Raw genomic sequence first — 16,597 nt, 5'->3', positions numbered from 1 at the left:
GAGTGTAAAGAGATTTACGTGCATTAAAGGGCATTAAAAGCTCCAAACAGTTCGTACAAGGTTGTTCCCACTATTCATGGCAGTGGCAATATTGTAAATACTTGAAGAAAATGAGGTTGAGACAGTAAAGAAGCCATTTTCGAAAAAAAAAAAAAAAGGGTTAATGGCATTTTCGTAGATAAAATGCAGATGTGGGGTTAAAAACTCAAAAAAAAATGAATCAAAAGAAAAGGTTAGTTTTCTGTTTGAATTCAAGTTTTGAGTCACTTTTGCAATAAGCCCACAAAAGAAATGCTTTCTTCCAACAAAAACAAAACCATTGCTTTTCTTTCAGATTCGGTTCTTTTTGAGTTTACCCTATGAACAATTTACTTGAGGGTATTACTTTGAAGAGAATAAAATGGACAAGCACAGAAAACGTTTGTAAGTAGGAGAAAACGACTCTTGAATAAAAAAATTGTTGCACACAACATAGTTTGCCTAATCGTTCGCTGGCGTGGACACACCCCAGTAGCTAAGCTTGGTATGGAGACACTACAAGAAATATCAACATTGTTAGCTCACGATAAACGCTATCGTAGGATTTTCATAGCGTTTTACGATCTGCTATGTCATCGGCAGCCATCATAGGTACCTCTTCTACGATAGCACTTTTCAATGACGCTATTTAATGTTTCATACGATAGCGATAGTTTAATGTTGTTATTAACTTTAATATAACATTATTTTTTTGTTACAAATTGATTACGATTCATATATTTGTGCTATGATAGATCTTTCTATAATAAATCAAAAAATAATTATAATTATAATAAAATAATTGAAAATTAAATCAAAAATTAATTTATACTGAAAATGAAATAAATTTTATTTATAAATTAAAATTGGGTTACAAATTAACTTGGGTTTACATTACTAAACCAGAAATTAAAAATAAATTTAGACCACTACAATTTCCCCAACCCGGTTTACACTAAACCAAATTTAAAAAGAAAAAAAAAACTAAACCTAAAAAACTAAGACTGCAGCCGCCGCCTCCTCTACGGCCTTGCAGCCCTTGCCCCTCTTCCAACAGTCATGAGTTTGCCTCCTCCTGGCCGCCGTCCTCAAGCCGCCATGAACCTTGCCTACTGCAGCCACCAAGATCCTTGACTCCTCACCTATCTTTACCAAAAACAAAATAAATTCAGATTCATAAGAGGAAAACAGATACGAAAAGGGAGAGAGGGAGAGAAGGCGAACGTGGCGGTGGTGGGAGGGCGAACGTGGCGGTGGTGGGAGGGCGACCGCGGTGGTGGTTGTGGGGGTGCGATGCGATGGGAGTGATGGGAGACGAAGAGAAGATGCGATGGGAGAAATATGGGAGAGATGAGAGAGGCGTGCAAAGAGATAGGAGTGATGAGAGAAACAGTAAGCTTGGAGAGAGATGGGAGTGATGAGAGATATGAGAGATGAGAATGAAGTTTCAGATCTGTCGTGGAGAAAAGAGAGATAGGGGGAGAAAAAATAAAAATTAAAAGGAATAAATCTCAACCCTTAGATCTAATTTAATCTAATGGTTCAGAAGTGTGATCCGTGTATCTCAATCTGATTGGTCAGAAAATTTTGTTTTTTCTTTTTCTATTTTTGTTTTTGTTTTATCCTTTAATATTTTGATAATTTGTTTTGCAAATAATTTTTCTTAGTTATGTCTTATTTCAGGTCGGGTTGTTCGTAGCCAAGTGGCTGCTGAACTCTGCCTTCGGGCCCTGACGTCGGGGATTCGAACCCCACTTACCTCAGTTTGAGGATTAAAGGTCCAAAAGTGACCAGTTGACAAAAAAAAAATTATGTCTTATTTCAGAATTTATATTTTGTAGGTTATAATTTAAATCTAAAGTTTATTTTTGAACATAGTAAATTGTTATTTATTTAGGAATTGATGTATAATTAAGTTCGAATATATATTAGATTAATATCAAAATTATGATTTTGGTGATCATTTTAAAAATTTATATGCTTACACAGAAATCTGATATATAATTCATTTATAAATTTGTTTGTTTGATTCAAAAGTTGAAATTTTTTAAATTTAAATTTTATGGTTTATAAAAAACATTATGATTAAGAGTAAAGTTTAGTTTTGTGATTTAAGGTTTGGATATTGGAAATGAGATTTAGGATTAAAATTTAGTATTTTGGATTAAAATTGGAAAATAATAGATTTGAAGACTAGATACAATATTTATAGTCAAATATTTAACAATCTAGATTATAGGTTTATATTTAGAGTATTGAAAGTATAGTTTATGTTTGAAGTTAGGAGTTAGGATATAGAATTTGATTAAGGATTAAAGATATGTGTTTAGGAGATTATAGTTTTAAAATTAGAAATATTAAATTATGAGTTTAATTTTAATATTTGAAGTTATAATATGAAAATATTAGATTTATAAGGGTTGTCTTAAGAGTTAAGGGTTTAAAACTATGCTTAGGGTTTAAAACATGTTTAGGGTTAGGAGTTCGAATAGCTTTTCTTAGCATTATAAAAATGCTATTACATGTTTTTTATAGCATTACTAAAGTCGTTTCAATATTATCTTTGGCGCTTGAATCTCATTTCCCGGTAAATATTGGTGGAATCGGTGACTTTAAATTCCCGCTCATTTAATTTTCAAAATAACATTAGTTAAGTGTTATTTTAGGTTTCGCTCTACCATTGCGTTTATCTAACGCTATTATAAAATATAAAAATATTTAACTTATCTACGATAGCAGTTCAGTAAAACGTGCTATAATAATCTGCTATCAATGTAGACTTTTTTTGTAGTGAGATGGTGTCTAGATGAGAGGACACCATACAAAGTATATATATACTTAAGCATTTCATTAAAAATGGCTTCCCTTTCGCAGCTCTTGAGTTTAACAGACATTAATTATGTTATGGAAGTGGGCATGGAGGTTTGTGATAAAGGAGACCCCGACAACTTTGACAGAAACATCTTTTAAGGTATCAAAACACAAACCTAACCTCAACAGGTTAAACACACCGGCCCACACGTACACAATGGCGAATAAATCGATTTTCTCCACTCATGAAAAGAGATCATCCTAGACAAAATTCAACCATGAAGGGAGGATCAAATGCGGCAAATCACACAGAGTTAAGCGTTTGTCAGGAGATGGTACAAAGCGGGGTGGATTTAGACCTTGTGTGCTATGGTGTTTCTATAGATGGAGGTTTAAAGCACAAAGATCGAAAGATGTTTCTTGGACTTGTAAAGGAGATGCATGATAGAGGACTCAAGCCTGATGATGTAATCTAAATCTATACAAGTATGACTGATGCATGCAAAGAGCAAAACAGGAGAACAAACGCCTAAAGGAACCATCTTTACACAGAGGTTGCAAGCACAGCACAAACCCTTGGGACAATTTGTCAATATAAGATGAAACACTGTATGGTACCAAAGACACATAAGAGAGACCAGATGGATAGAGTGAAGGGGGTGTTAGGTTTACTTATCACAGTCACAAAGAAACTGTATAGAGGAAATAAAACACCATTTAAGAAGAGCCAAAGAAGCTTATTCAATGAGAGAGAGAGAGAGAGAGTTTGTTTTAGTTGACCGGGCTTTTCAAGACATCAAGATCCATCTCTATCAAGTTCACGCTCCTTGGATCTCTGACCTTTGGCAGAAACAAAAGACCACACTATTGATCATCGTCACTAGGTAAGAATATAGATATGCATAGCTGGTAAGAATGGAGAAATTAGTTTTTTTTAAATTCTTTTACCAAAGCAATAAAGCGCAGATTGAATTTGCCTGAATAAACAAACAGTACTATATTCATGTATTTGCTTTGATTGGAACTTTATCAATCATATGCTATCATATAACAGTAGATTTTATTGTCCACTTTCGTAAGACCTTGTATATATATGAGTATAATAAGATGCATCTTACACTAGAAAACATAACGAGTCTCTTTTGCACTTCGGTGCTTGGAAATAAATTCTGGAAAGCGTTTTGAAATAGCACTCATCGTAAGATTTGAAAAAGACCCCACATAGCTGGATAAACATGACCGGGAGCAAATGTATCCATTATCACCATCACAAGCCTTTAGGACGACTAAGAACTTGCACCGAGAGCCACACTGGCTGCATAACGGCCGAGTGCTCTTATTATTACGAACCACCTCTAATATTTTTCTATAAATAATTAGTTTTCCTGGCTTGAGACGTGAGAAATCTCCTAGTACGCACCGTGTATGAAATGTGATTTTGCAATCAGAACGTGTATAGAACCATTTGCTTTGATCTAACTTCCTCTCACAAATGTCGCACCAACTTTTTATGCTCTCCTCCTTTACACCGCAATGTAAAGTGACTGGGTGATCATCATTCATATGCAATATCTTTAAAGGCAAACAAGCACAATAAAAACATAAAAGGAAGTCACAGGAATCACAACGCAGGGTATATCCCTTTATAATGTCTTTACATGCATGGCATCTAGAACCCCATCTCTCACCAAAATATAGGGGATGTAAATGGCCATCATGGACAAACGGTTCACTGAGAGAACCACAACATCTGTTATACGCCGCTTACCCGTTGTGTACTTGAAACCATCAAATAATACTCCACACTGGATGCAGCTGTTTACAATTCTTTCAACAACTTCCAACGAATATGGTGTGGGGGAAGAGACAAGTCTTTTCTTCATAGGAAGATTAGCACACTTTTCATGAAGAAAAAAACCACATTGCTCACAACCATAAATGAACTCAAATCCAGGTGGATGAATACATGCTTCACATTGTAGCCATTTATCATAGATGATATTGTTCTTGTACATCTTTAAAGGATGTTTCTCATGACTAAAATGATCTATCAAATCATCACCCACCACCTTGAATGGTGCAATAAATTTGTCGGTGTCATAATTTGGGATACATTCCAATTCTCTATTATCCCATATGTCACTATGTACCGCACATCTACAATGAACTACATAGTTTGGACAAAGAGAGCAAGAATAAGCTCCATGGTACTGACTTAAACTTTTGCGGCAAATTCCACATTTAGAGTATCCAGCACCGAGATGATGAGTGAAAGAAATGCGATGATCATGGCGATTGATGTTGATGACTCGGGGTAAGTCGATACATTTTCCATGGACAAGAAAAGCACACTGAATACATACGTAAGGCCCGCATACGTCGTTCTCCCCACAAACATCACAAGTAAATTTCATTATTTTTGAAAAGAGAGTAAGTGGATGTAGGTGAGTCCTTGTATGTTCGATTACAAGGGGTGGTGGATTTTTAGCACAAACAACACACATGCTGAAGTTGCAAATGAAACAATGATAAAGGACCTTTTCTAGTTGTTTTTTACATGAAAAACAAATCTTTTGGGAATCATCCAAAAGTTTTCTAGACGCAGTGAGTTTGATAGGGTGATTAGAGTGACAATGATGATTTACCTCTTCTGAGAGGTGGACACAATCTACGTGGAAGTATAGATTGCATTGCTGACATAAATATGATGGTCCCCAAATCTCCTCTTTGCATACTTCACAAGGTGATTCCAATATTCGTCTCTTCAAGAAAGCAAGTGGATGGTCATGGCATAAAGGGTGTTCAATAACATATGGTGATGGTTTCATCCCACAATTCAAATCCACTTTGAATTCACATGTGGAACAACTATAATATGGATGCGTTGCCCTGTTTCCACACAAATCACATCCATCAAATGGTCCAAATCCCCCCGTGAGCAGGAGAAGATGTCCAGGGTGACAAGGGTGGTTGATTTCCAATGGGGCTTCGACGCACTTCTTGTGGAAGAACCAATCGTAACAGGTAGGATCATTGCAATAGTACCCTCCGTAGATGGTTTCTTTTACATTGCAGCATCCACAATTTGTGTTAACGAACATAGATGAAGGGAAAAGAGGATGCAGATGAACGGATGGTTTATACACTGACGTTAATGTCATTGTATCCATCTGTCAAGCGATTTATGAGAGTTAATTTATGATGCTTTTTTGATGGGATACACAATTGGAACCTAAAGAGGCTATTATGTATGCATTTTAATAACAAATCATGTTTTGATTAAAAAAACATTCTTTGTGTCATTTGTGGACGTTCAGATTATTCCCGAAGAAATCTGAATAATATGCTTTGTTTCACAAACATAAAAAGGAAGAAAAGCTTTCTTCCATCCATACACTACAAGAAAACATATCAATTACAAGGATCATATTCCTTGTTAATTCGTTGTAATAGGAAGTTTACAACGAATTAACAAGGAATAGCGTTTCGTTGTAAAACGTTCGTCGTAATGGAAGATTCGTTGTAACTTCCTTGTAACATTTACGACGAAATAAATTCGTCGTAAAGGCAAAAGAGAGGATTTTGTCGTAATTTCGTAGTTAGCTTTCGTCGTAAAAGACTAGTATAGTTTCCTTGTAAAATCGTCTTTAAGTGCTTGTACATTTTACAACGAATTTACAAGTTCTTCCATGTTAAGTCCTTGTAATCTTTACAAGGAATTTACAAGTATTTTCTTGTAAATTCCTTGTAAAACTTATGAGGATTTTACAAGTATTTCTTTGTAAACTTCTTGTAACCATTACAAAGAATTTACATCTCATTTAGATATTATTATAATGTTATGAGATATTCAAAATTTAAATTATAAAATGAAATACTGGAAATTAAATTACTTTAAAGAAATTATTACAACGAATTTACAAGGAAAGAATTACAACGAATTTACAAGGAAAGAATTACAACGAATTTACCATGTCTGCGTTTTTAGTTACAACGAATTTACAAGGAAGTATTGCAACGAATTTACAAGGAAACTTTTACAACGAATTTACAGGGAATGTATTACAACAAATTTACAAGGACACACGTATTACGAGGAATCTACCAGTCCCTTGTTCTCCATTGAATTTACTAGAACTATATCTGAATCCCTGAAAATCAAATCCCTAAACTCCAAAGTCTATAACCTATAACATTATATCCTTTTTACCACATCCTCTTCTTTATCCCATTTTCTCTAAAATCCTAAACTCCAATTTAATCCTTAAAATCCAATGAATAGTTATTTTAACCAAACAACATACATATGAATTAAGTCTTAAAATGATTTATATATTTAAAACATATATTACATCATTCTAAATCATTTGAGATTTTATCAATATCAACAAAATATTGATCATCATTGTTTGCATTGAACTCGTCTTCACCTTCTATATTTATCATATCGTCGAAAACATTTTCATATTGACGGTTATCCGGATCAATAAGAAGGATGTCATCTGTTTGTTGTTCAAATACTTCGACTTCAATGATACAAGCTTCTTCTTGCAAATGTGATTCCAACATTTATTCTTCCACGAGGTGTAACTTTGATAGCAATTAATCAAATTATTCTAGAATCTCCAAACCGAGGGAATGGAATGAAGTTAACTTGATCGGCTTGAGAATCCTTACAGCGAAATCAGGTTGGTAAAACACACTTGAAACATGTTTTCACCAAAAAAAATAATGTTAACATGTTTCATATCGTAAAAGCCTTGTAAAATTACAAGGACTTTACAACGAATTTTCTCTTTCCTCATAAAATCGATGTAAATTTACATGTAAATTACGATGAACTTTTTTCTTTGTAAATTTACTAGGACTTTACAACGAAACTCAGTTTCGTCGTAAAGTCGTAGTAATTTACTCGTAAATTTACGAGGAATATAATTCCTTGTAATCTTTCCTTGTTATAGGCATGTTTTCTTGTAGTGATAACAAAAGAAATGCTTTTCTTTCGGACTCGGTTCTCTCTTTTTTTTTAGTTTACCATGCAATTTTTCAATGGCTGACATATATCGATTTGCAACAAATAGTTTTTATTAATTTATTCATCTTATATTGGTTTAAATTGTCAACAACATAATGAAATATACTTTCTTCGTTTCATAATATATAAATTGCAAAGACTTTTTTGTTGTTTCAAAACGGAAGATATTTTGACATTTCTTTGTTGATTTTATGTTTATTGAAAATTATTTAGTTAATCAGAATTTAGAGTTATTATAGTTAGTTGAATAATTTTTAATCTATTCATTACAAATATTCTTTTAGGAAAAATTAAATTTAAGAAAAGTATTTTTAAAATCCGGTGTCTTAATCCAAAGAATCATCTTTATATATAAAGTAGACTTTTTTATCTCATGTGGCATTCTCTTTTAACCATTAAAATAGTTTCTCAATTTATATTTAATGGGTTTTAATTGGTGTTAATTGTGAAAGGCATTGAATTTTTAAACTTTTTTTCATAAATGTCCACAAGTTTATAACAGTGTTTTGAATTCGATCCGAATCCGCGGTTGAACCGGTAGATTTGGTGACCCAATGTAAATCAGATTTTTTTTTTGTCAGCAATATATAAAGTAGACTTTTTATCTCCTTGGGGAGAAAAATGCCATGTGACATTCTCTTTTAACCATTAAAATATTTTCTCAATTTATATTTAATGGGTTTTAATTGGTGTTAATTGTGAAAGACATTGAATTTTTAAACTTTTTTTCATAAATGTCCACGAGTTTATAACAGTGTTTTGAATCCGATCCGGATCCGCGGTTGAACCGGTAGATTTGGTGACCCAATGTAAATCAGATTTTTTTTTGTCAGCAAAATTTAATTCATATTAATCGGATTTAGGTTTTGTAAAAAATCCAAAATTTAAGAACCAAAGAAAAAACATTTGATGGAATTGTATTTTATAAAAATATTATTTTGATGTTTAAAAAACATTTTAAAATATTAACTTTAGTTTTTATATATTTATTTTCATTGCTAATATATTATTATATAATAAATTTAATTCATATTAATCAGCGGTTGATCATTTGACCCAACGACCCGGTAAATCTGGTTTAGTATCTGAATCAAATTTCAAAACATTGCTTCACAGGGTTTCTTAGAATTTGATGTTGACGATGGAGAATAGGACATCTACGATTCTTTTTCTTTAACACAATCGACGTAACCGTTCATGAATCCAGAAATCCCACTCATCCCACTCTCTCATATTGAATATTTATTTAATTCATGTTTCCTTAGCTTCATTGCCTATGTATAGACGGTGTGAGAGCTCGGGTGAAAATTCCTTTACTTTTTCCATTTCAGATCATGTCGAAGTCCCAGTTTCATTATTCAGAGTTAAAGACAAGTCGGTATAGAGATGTTGTGAAGACTAGGATATAACAATTTTGGCAAGCCTGAAATGTTAAGAAAGAGGCAAGCTGTTGGGGTTGATATGTTGTTGCTTGATGGAAAGGTAAGAAGATTTGGTGAAATATTCCACTCCCGTTAAAACAGAATTTGTCCATTAAATAGAGGAGTTTACCAAACATTTATATTTTTTAGCTAAAAAAATATATTTAAATTTATCAAGATTCGTTGATATTTGCAAATAAGGGTAGACAAACAAGAATTTCGTTAACAGACGGACATAATCTTCCATTATAACAAAATTAATATAGAAAATAAATTTATGTTTCTTATTTTAAATACATATTTTAGAGACCTTCAAACTAAACTAACACATACAACTCGCACCTCCATATTTAAAAAATAAACGTGGTAATCTGAAAAGTATATATTAATACTCATCAATTAGTTTACCAAAAATTGATACTCCACCCTTATTTTTTTTATAAAATTTATAAAATATAAACTTATTCTATCTTTCTATTCTTTGAACTACATATATTAGTACACGTTTAATAGGTCATAAGTATTCTAATAATTAATAATATAAGTATGTTCTCTAAATAAAATGTCAACTTTGCTTTATTTCTAACTAAATTAACTTTGTTACGACTATCAGCTTTTTATTCTATTTTTATTAAATCAATTAGTAACAGCCACTTATGTTACTTCTCTTTGAACTAAACAATTTCAAACAAAGTAATATACTACGTTCGTTAACCACTATCAAAAATATTAGAAAAAATATCATTTTCTTTTAACATATTTTCATTTTCATATTTTTAACATATTTTCTTTACTAAGATCATATAATAAATTATAAATTCATGTAAGAATAAAATATACAGACCCGGCGCGTAGCACCGGAAAACCACTAGTACATTATAAAACAGAGGAAGTATATCATTATATCATTTCTCAAAAAAGAAAAAGAAGAGTATATCATTATATGCAATCGCATATTCACGAACATTCAGACTACTTTTATAACCCCTATCATGAAATATTTTCCAAGTTCACAATATTTACATCCATTTTATATAATCCGTACTTGATTTGGTTTGGTATTAGATTAATTTGTATGTTTCTATATCCTTAAATGATCTTTGATGGAAAATATAAAAAAAAAATCTAAAATTAGTTATCTATGTGTGTTGATTTGTAGCGTATAACACTCGCATACCCCGAATGTTACGTTGGGAGAGATGGAGAAGGTGAATGAATTGAGGAGTGAGATGTTGAGACAAGGCTTGAAACCTAACTCCAAAACCTTAGGTTTTAACTACATTCCTAGTTCGAAATCCTGACCACTTATGTACAAGTTGAAACAAAATAATTTTTGTAGAGATTTGTATGAAGTTTGCATTTGTTCATCAACACTGTAACAAAGATAACAAAACGCTTAAAGGAATCATCACAGTTTACACAAAAGGATGCAAACCCTTGGGACAATTCTCAATATAAGACAAAAGAGAGACCAGATGGATAGAGTGACGGGGAGTTGGTTTTTTTTATCACAGTTGCAAGAAGAAACTGTATAAGAGAAAAGAAAACACAATTTAGGAATAGTAGATAGAATATGAGCCAAAGAAGTTTAATTCTTTTAGTTGACGCGGCTTTTGAAAACATCGAGATCCATCTCAGTTGGATCAGTTGCCTGAAGCTCCACTTGAATCCCATCAAGCTCACGCTTGAACCTGTCCTTGGAGCTCGCGTAGATCATCTTGCTTCTCACCTTTGCTACATCCGGACACCTTTTGGCACAAAACAAGAGACCACACCAGCATTGATCATCACATCACACAAGGTAAGAACAGAGAAATGAGATATTATTAGTCTTTTTTTGTTTTGTTTTGTTTACCAAGCAATGAAGAAAATCTTGCTCTTCTGGCAGTTCTCGACAGTGACAAAGTCGAAATCATAAATGGCGTAACGGCATTCTTCAGCAGGGAGGCTAGCAGCGAAATCCTCGTAGGACAGAATAGGCTCACCAACTTTCTCAACAACCACTTGCTTCTGCTTCTCCTCGATCTTGTAGACAATGAAACGGTGTGTCCTTTTGGCCTTGAGTTCAAGAAACCTGAGCTTGCAGTCATCATGGACTGCCATCCCCGAAGCCGCGTTAGCCTAAAATATTAATCAAACACAACAACCAAACCCAAAAAAAAACATTTCATTAAATCTCTCACAGCAAGACAGTTATCCACACAATCCTGAAACCAAAGGATCAACATCTTTTGAGAAAGAAAGAAAAAAAAAATACTAGTTAATGCATCTTTATAGTAACGATCTAGACTTTCAAACTGCAGCATGATGGATCAAGTAATCGAATATGTTACAGTAGACACGTTCGATAATTCGTAGCAGTGAAGTGACTATGAACTCGATTGAAACTAACAAACGTAAAAGTGCTAAGATTCTTCATGATTTCGATTTCTAACTAGCACCTCCGACCAACAAAATCTAAAAGATCTATAATCGAATAAATATAAATCCGATCTTCCAGATCTAGTGAGCCAAATTGGTTATTGAAAATCAAAAATTCGAAAAGCCAGCTTTAAATTGAAGAACTGCAAAAAAACTAACAGTATATATAAATAAAGAAAGAAAGAAATTTCTTAGTCTCACCATGGTTGCTGGATCAAAACGCTGTCAAGAGACAATTTCGGGTGGAAAGGTGACGGAGAGAAGAAGACAGATGTTTGTTTTTTTTCTTCTCTTTTCCTTTCTCCTGCGTTGTTTGTAAGCTAGAGACTCTCCTTTATATATATAGAGAGAAATTATTTTAAGTATTTTCTTCCATTTATGAATTTATTTTAGTCAACATGTTCTACTTAGTTTTTTTTTTCTCATTATGAAAACATTGGATGAAGTTTATTATTATTATAAACAAGTTGGCCAGATTTGGTTCAAGCATTTGAAGCATGCGTCGAGTGGGAAGTTTGATTTAAACAAACTGTGTATATCGTCAAGTCAAACGCTTGACTTGTTTACATGTGTTTTTCAGACCAGTCTTCAAGACCCGACCAACTTAATAGATAAAGACTACCCTCACCATGTGTCTTTTGAACGCACGTTACTTGGTACCAAAATAATAGTCGGTGCGTGCACTGAGTGAGTTGTCACATGGCCTTAAGTAGACGTCTAACCTTTGCTGGGTTATCCCAATAATTGTGAGGTCACTGAGTAGAACACTTGATCTTTCTTACATATTCGGACAGTTTATACCTTACTCAATCCAGTGAGTTCTATCAAAGTCTTCATGATTCTACTGTTGAAAGATTGCGTAAGAAAGAGCAATGGACAACTACCAATGGTTGGATCTGCTTCCAGATAATAAAAACTCTCAACTATATGACTAATGTTTTTGAGGTCAGGTGTTTTAAAAACTTGCTGGACCAGACTCGACTGAACGAGACCTTTCGTTACTCGGACAGGACTATCATCCGAACCTGGAATGGCTGTATTGATGATTTTACCAATTACCACGTTTACCATGTAAGTTTTTACATAAACAATACAAGTGTCGCTTATGCCAAGAGTCATGTGCGAAATGAAAATTTATCAAATCTATACAATCTACTGATCTAGAGATCTAATCTGTTGATACAGGAGACAATCTATAGATCTAAAGAACATACAGGCATCTCGTGGATCTGTCTACTTGAGCAACCTTAAGTTATAATATCAGACATCTCGTGGATCTGTCTACTTAAGCAACCTTAAGTTATAATATCATTTATTTAAATCCATGGATCACTAGGCGTCTCGCGTTAGATGAGGCACAATGTTCCAGTAGGGTAATCTTACACAACTGTAAAAGAGCACAAGCCAATTCTCTTAAGTTCTAAGCAAGACACTGTAAGAACCAAAAAAAAAAAAAGACACTCAAGACAAAGAAGACAGATAAAATGAAGCTGTTTTGGTTGGTGCCGTCACAGCAAACTTTAGGATAAAGCATATCACTCTGGTAATAGAAGAAACAAAGTTTTGATACACAACCGTTCCTCAATTGGCTCGGCTTTTGAAAATGTCGAGATCCATCTCAGTCGGATCGGTTGCTTGAAGCTCTACTTGAATCCCATCTAGCTCTCTCTTGAACCTGTCCTTAGAGCTCGCATAGATCATTTTGCTTCTCACTCTTGCTGTGTCCGGAGACCTTGGCTCAAAAACAACAAGAACAATTTTTTAAGTAGCTTCAAAAGAAAGGTGAAACGAGATAAGAAAGCTAGCTTACCATGCGATGAAGAAAATCTTGCTCTTCTGGCAATTCTCAGCAGTGACGAAATCAAAATCGAAGATGGCGTATCGGCATTCATCGGCTGGAAGACTTGCTGCAAAGTCATCATGTGATTGACCAGGTTCGCCGAGTTTCTCTACAACCACTTGCTTCTGCTGCTCCTCGATCTTGTACACGATGAAACGGTAAGTCCTCTTGGCCTTGAGTTCGAGAAACTTGAGCTTGCAGTCATCGTGGACTGCCATTCCAGACGCTGCATTAGCCTGTTACCAACGTAAACAAAGAACACACTAAGATGAGAAGACTCACTTCAAACACCCACGTTTAGTAAGGCTTCACACACCCATTTTCATGAATCTGCATTAATGTTCTGAAACCTTTAACTCGAATGCAGAGACTAATCATCTCTAGTAACATGTAAGTGAACCACGAGCAGTTCTTGGTTGGTGTTACTTCCACAACAATATTTGAAAGATCAATCTTGCTTGCTTGTGTGCGACTATGGGTTATAACATCAGAATCAAAACACATCTGAAATGAACAATCAACACTGACATAGATGCGAGAAAGAAAGAAAAAATTCAATAACAAAATCGATAGATCATCATCATCACTGTAAACCTAACTTCAGATGAAATTCCACGTGGAAAAAGCAGATTTCTCCTGATTTTTCTAGATCAAAATTGGTTTAATCACTACAAGCACACTGGTTTAATCACTAATCAGTCCCTCCCATGACCATACAAATTATAAACACAGTATCAGAGATCTAAAACCAACGAACAAGTCCATCTCCAGATCTAATCAAAACTTTTGTGCTATACAAGCGAAATCTGAAGAATCAAAACCTAAATCGAGAAGCGAACTCCCAATCAGAGGAAAAGCTATATAAAATATCAAAACCAACAAAACGAGCTCTCACCATGGCTGAATCAGATTAGTTTCAGAGACGATGGAGTAGTCTACGACGGTGTGTGGGTCTTTTCTTTTCCTCTTCCTTTTCCTCAGCTTTATGCGGAAGGAAGCCTATTAGCCGAATATATGTTGGTTTTTTTTTTATTATCTAATAATTCTAGATTTTATATAATAAATTTTGACAAGAAAGAGATCTTTTATCTAATGAAGTACTTCCTCCAGAAAAATATTAATGTTTTAGAGAAAAAGTATTTTAAAAAATAAATTTATACATTGCAAAAAGTATAAATTAATAGTAAACTGTAAATTTCTTGAACATAAATGTAAAATGTCTTAGTTTGAGAATAAATAGAAAGAAATATATCAAAAACTAAAATGCATTTACATTTTCAAAGCCATTTGGTTCATTGTATTGTAATTGATTTCTCAAATTCAACTTCAATAGTTGAATTTGTTAATACTACAAAAATGCTTTGCTCGTAAATCGTTCGAGGATAAATGGAATGGAAAAAAAAAAAAGAAATAGAAGAAGACCAGTGTTTACATTTTCAAGTCTGATGTGTCACAGTGAAGAATGATGATTTGATGACTACCGACTTGTGACAAAAAAAAAAGTGCAATGAGCCCTTTCTTTTAAAACTTAAAAAAAAAAAGCTGGCGGCATCTCGAAAACACACATACTCGTTTTTCATTGGCTAATACGAAGAGACGCGGATCGCAGTTAAATGATTCTCAACCGTAGATAAGAATAAATCCAACGGACGCAAAAAACATATTTACTTTCCACTCTCACCTATAAAAACACGGAAGACCGCTTGATGTCAGAATACAAATCTCCAATCCTCCTTTCCCACTTATAACCACCAGTTAGGAATCTTGTGCAAACAACCTTCATCCCGTGCAATGGAGACTACCGGAAAAGTGAAGAAAGCCTTCGGAGGAAGAAAAGCCGGCGGCCCGAAGACCAAATCTGTCTCGAAATCGATCAAAGCCGGTCTCCAATTCCCCGTCGGGAGAATCACTCGTTTCCTGAAGAAGGGACGGTACGCTCAGAGACTCGGTGGTGGAGCTCCGGTTTACATGGCCGCCGTTCTCGAGTACCTCGCCGCCGAAGTAAGCCTCTAATACACCCAGATCTGACTTCTCACAGTGAAAATCATTTTTTCTGATTTTTGAAATTTTGTTGGTTCAGGTTCTGGAGCTCGCTGGTAACGCTGCGAGGGACAACAAGAAGTCGAGGATCATTCCGAGGCATCTTCTTTTGGCGATCAGGAACGACGAAGAGTTGGGGAAGCTTCTGAGTGGAGTCACGATCGCTCACGGTGGTGTGTTGCCGAACATCAACTCTGTTCTTTTGCCTAAGAAGTCTGCTAAATCGACTGAGGAAGTTGCGTCCAAGTCGCCAGCCAAATCTCCGAAGAAAGCTTAATTGTTTCTCGACTTTGGGTTTCGTTCACCAGTTTGGTTATGTGTTGGGTGCTTTCGTGTTTAGAATTGGTGAATGTATATGTAGAAAAATCTAGTTTAAAAAAAAAAATTATGTAATTTGGATCTGTTTTCTCTTCAGATCCAACTTTCTCTAAGTAACGACTTATAAAAATATTTGCAATTTGCGTCAAGTCTTCTTGTTAACTCATCACTAAACCTATCATTTAAGCAATTAGCACATTCGGTCTTCTTTCAATCACTCGAAAACATAACAAAATGTTCCTGTCTCAGTACCCACGTCGTATGTGTTTTGTTTCTCCGTTACGACTTCTTGCAAAACGAGGTTCTTGTTCAAAATTATTCGTTGGAGGTATATATCCTCCACTTAAATCTCTTTCAATCTTTGATTAGTTTACAATTTCGCCTTCTAATGTTTTACGAGACTATCATCTGTTTTGTTCGGATAATCTGTATGCTGTAGAAACCGAAGATGTATTATATTTCTCTGCTCGTTATGTAAAGTGCACTCTAACTGTTCGATTAAATGCTTGATAGAAAGAAACACTGAATGTGTAGACACCACTGCAGGGCTTAGCTACGACACTAATGAACCTGTCTTGAAGAATGAGTTTCAAAAGTACGGCGAAGTTTTACATGGTATGATCATCATGAAGTCTATTACTCTTCTTTTGAATTCCTCCATTGATTAACCAATGCAATTTCTGAGTTTTTTTT

General features: G+C 34.3%; 3 protein-coding genes, 1 long non-coding RNA gene and 1 pseudogene across 4 annotated transcripts; 1 reads left to right on the top strand and 4 right to left on the bottom strand.

Annotated features, from left to right (window-relative positions):
* Window positions 1–850: 850 nt before the first annotated feature.
* On the bottom strand, window positions 851–1,477 carry LOC130505408 (uncharacterized). Its single transcript, XR_008941654.1, has 2 exons — window positions 1,243–1,477; window positions 851–1,160 (listed from the first exon to the last, which is right to left on the bottom strand). It is a non-coding gene; the product is annotated as an uncharacterized LOC130505408 (long non-coding RNA).
* Window positions 1,478–3,944: 2,467 nt separating this feature from the next.
* Window positions 3,945–6,060, bottom strand: LOC130505409 (uncharacterized; annotated as a pseudogene).
* A 4,608-nt stretch (window positions 6,061–10,668) lies between these two features.
* Window positions 10,669–12,066, bottom strand: LOC130505407 (actin-depolymerizing factor 4). The gene is made up of 3 exons (XM_057000006.1): window positions 11,908–12,066; window positions 11,141–11,406; window positions 10,669–11,033 (listed from the first exon to the last, which is right to left on the bottom strand). The coding sequence occupies exons 1-3, from the start codon at window positions 11,908–11,910 to the stop codon at window positions 10,883–10,885; spliced, it is 420 nt and encodes a 139-aa protein (XP_056855986.1). The 5' UTR covers window positions 11,911–12,066; the 3' UTR covers window positions 10,669–10,882.
* Window positions 12,067–12,991: 925 nt separating this feature from the next.
* Window positions 12,992–14,564, bottom strand: LOC130505406 (actin-depolymerizing factor 3-like). Its single transcript, XM_057000005.1, has 3 exons — window positions 14,442–14,564; window positions 13,517–13,782; window positions 12,992–13,438 (listed from the first exon to the last, which is right to left on the bottom strand). The coding sequence occupies exons 1-3, from the start codon at window positions 14,442–14,444 to the stop codon at window positions 13,288–13,290; spliced, it is 420 nt and encodes a 139-aa protein (XP_056855985.1). The 5' UTR covers window positions 14,445–14,564; the 3' UTR covers window positions 12,992–13,287.
* A 692-nt stretch (window positions 14,565–15,256) lies between these two features.
* LOC130505410 (probable histone H2A.7) lies at window positions 15,257–16,053 on the top strand. The gene is made up of 2 exons (XM_057000007.1): window positions 15,257–15,547; window positions 15,627–16,053. The coding sequence occupies exons 1-2, from the start codon at window positions 15,338–15,340 to the stop codon at window positions 15,861–15,863; spliced, it is 447 nt and encodes a 148-aa protein (XP_056855987.1). The 5' UTR covers window positions 15,257–15,337; the 3' UTR covers window positions 15,864–16,053.
* Window positions 16,054–16,597: the final 544 nt, after the last annotated feature.

The sequence above is a fragment of the Raphanus sativus genome, unplaced genomic scaffold (assembly GCF_000801105.2).
Source record: "Raphanus sativus cultivar WK10039 unplaced genomic scaffold, ASM80110v3 Scaffold2250, whole genome shotgun sequence".
NCBI classification, from domain to species: domain Eukaryota; kingdom Viridiplantae; phylum Streptophyta; class Magnoliopsida; order Brassicales; family Brassicaceae; genus Raphanus; species Raphanus sativus.
This window is presented reverse-complemented; position numbering and strand designations above follow the sequence as displayed.

Bases quoted from the DNA above. Each gene is read 5' to 3' on its own strand.
- LOC130505407 (XM_057000006.1), bottom strand. The intron at 11,034-11,140 runs GTAAACAAAACA...TTGTGCCAAAAG, and splicing joins AAGATTTTCTTCATTGCTTG to GTGTCCGGATGTAGCAAAGG.
- LOC130505406 (XM_057000005.1), bottom strand. The intron at 13,439-13,516 runs GTAAGCTAGCTT...TTTTGAGCCAAG, and splicing joins AAGATTTTCTTCATCGCATG to GTCTCCGGACACAGCAAGAG.
- LOC130505410 (XM_057000007.1), top strand. From the start codon at position 15,338: ATGGAGACTACCGGAAAAGTGAAGAAAGCCTTCGGAGGAAGAAAAGCC. The intron at 15,548-15,626 runs GTAAGCCTCTAA...TTGTTGGTTCAG, and splicing joins TCGAGTACCTCGCCGCCGAA to GTTCTGGAGCTCGCTGGTAA.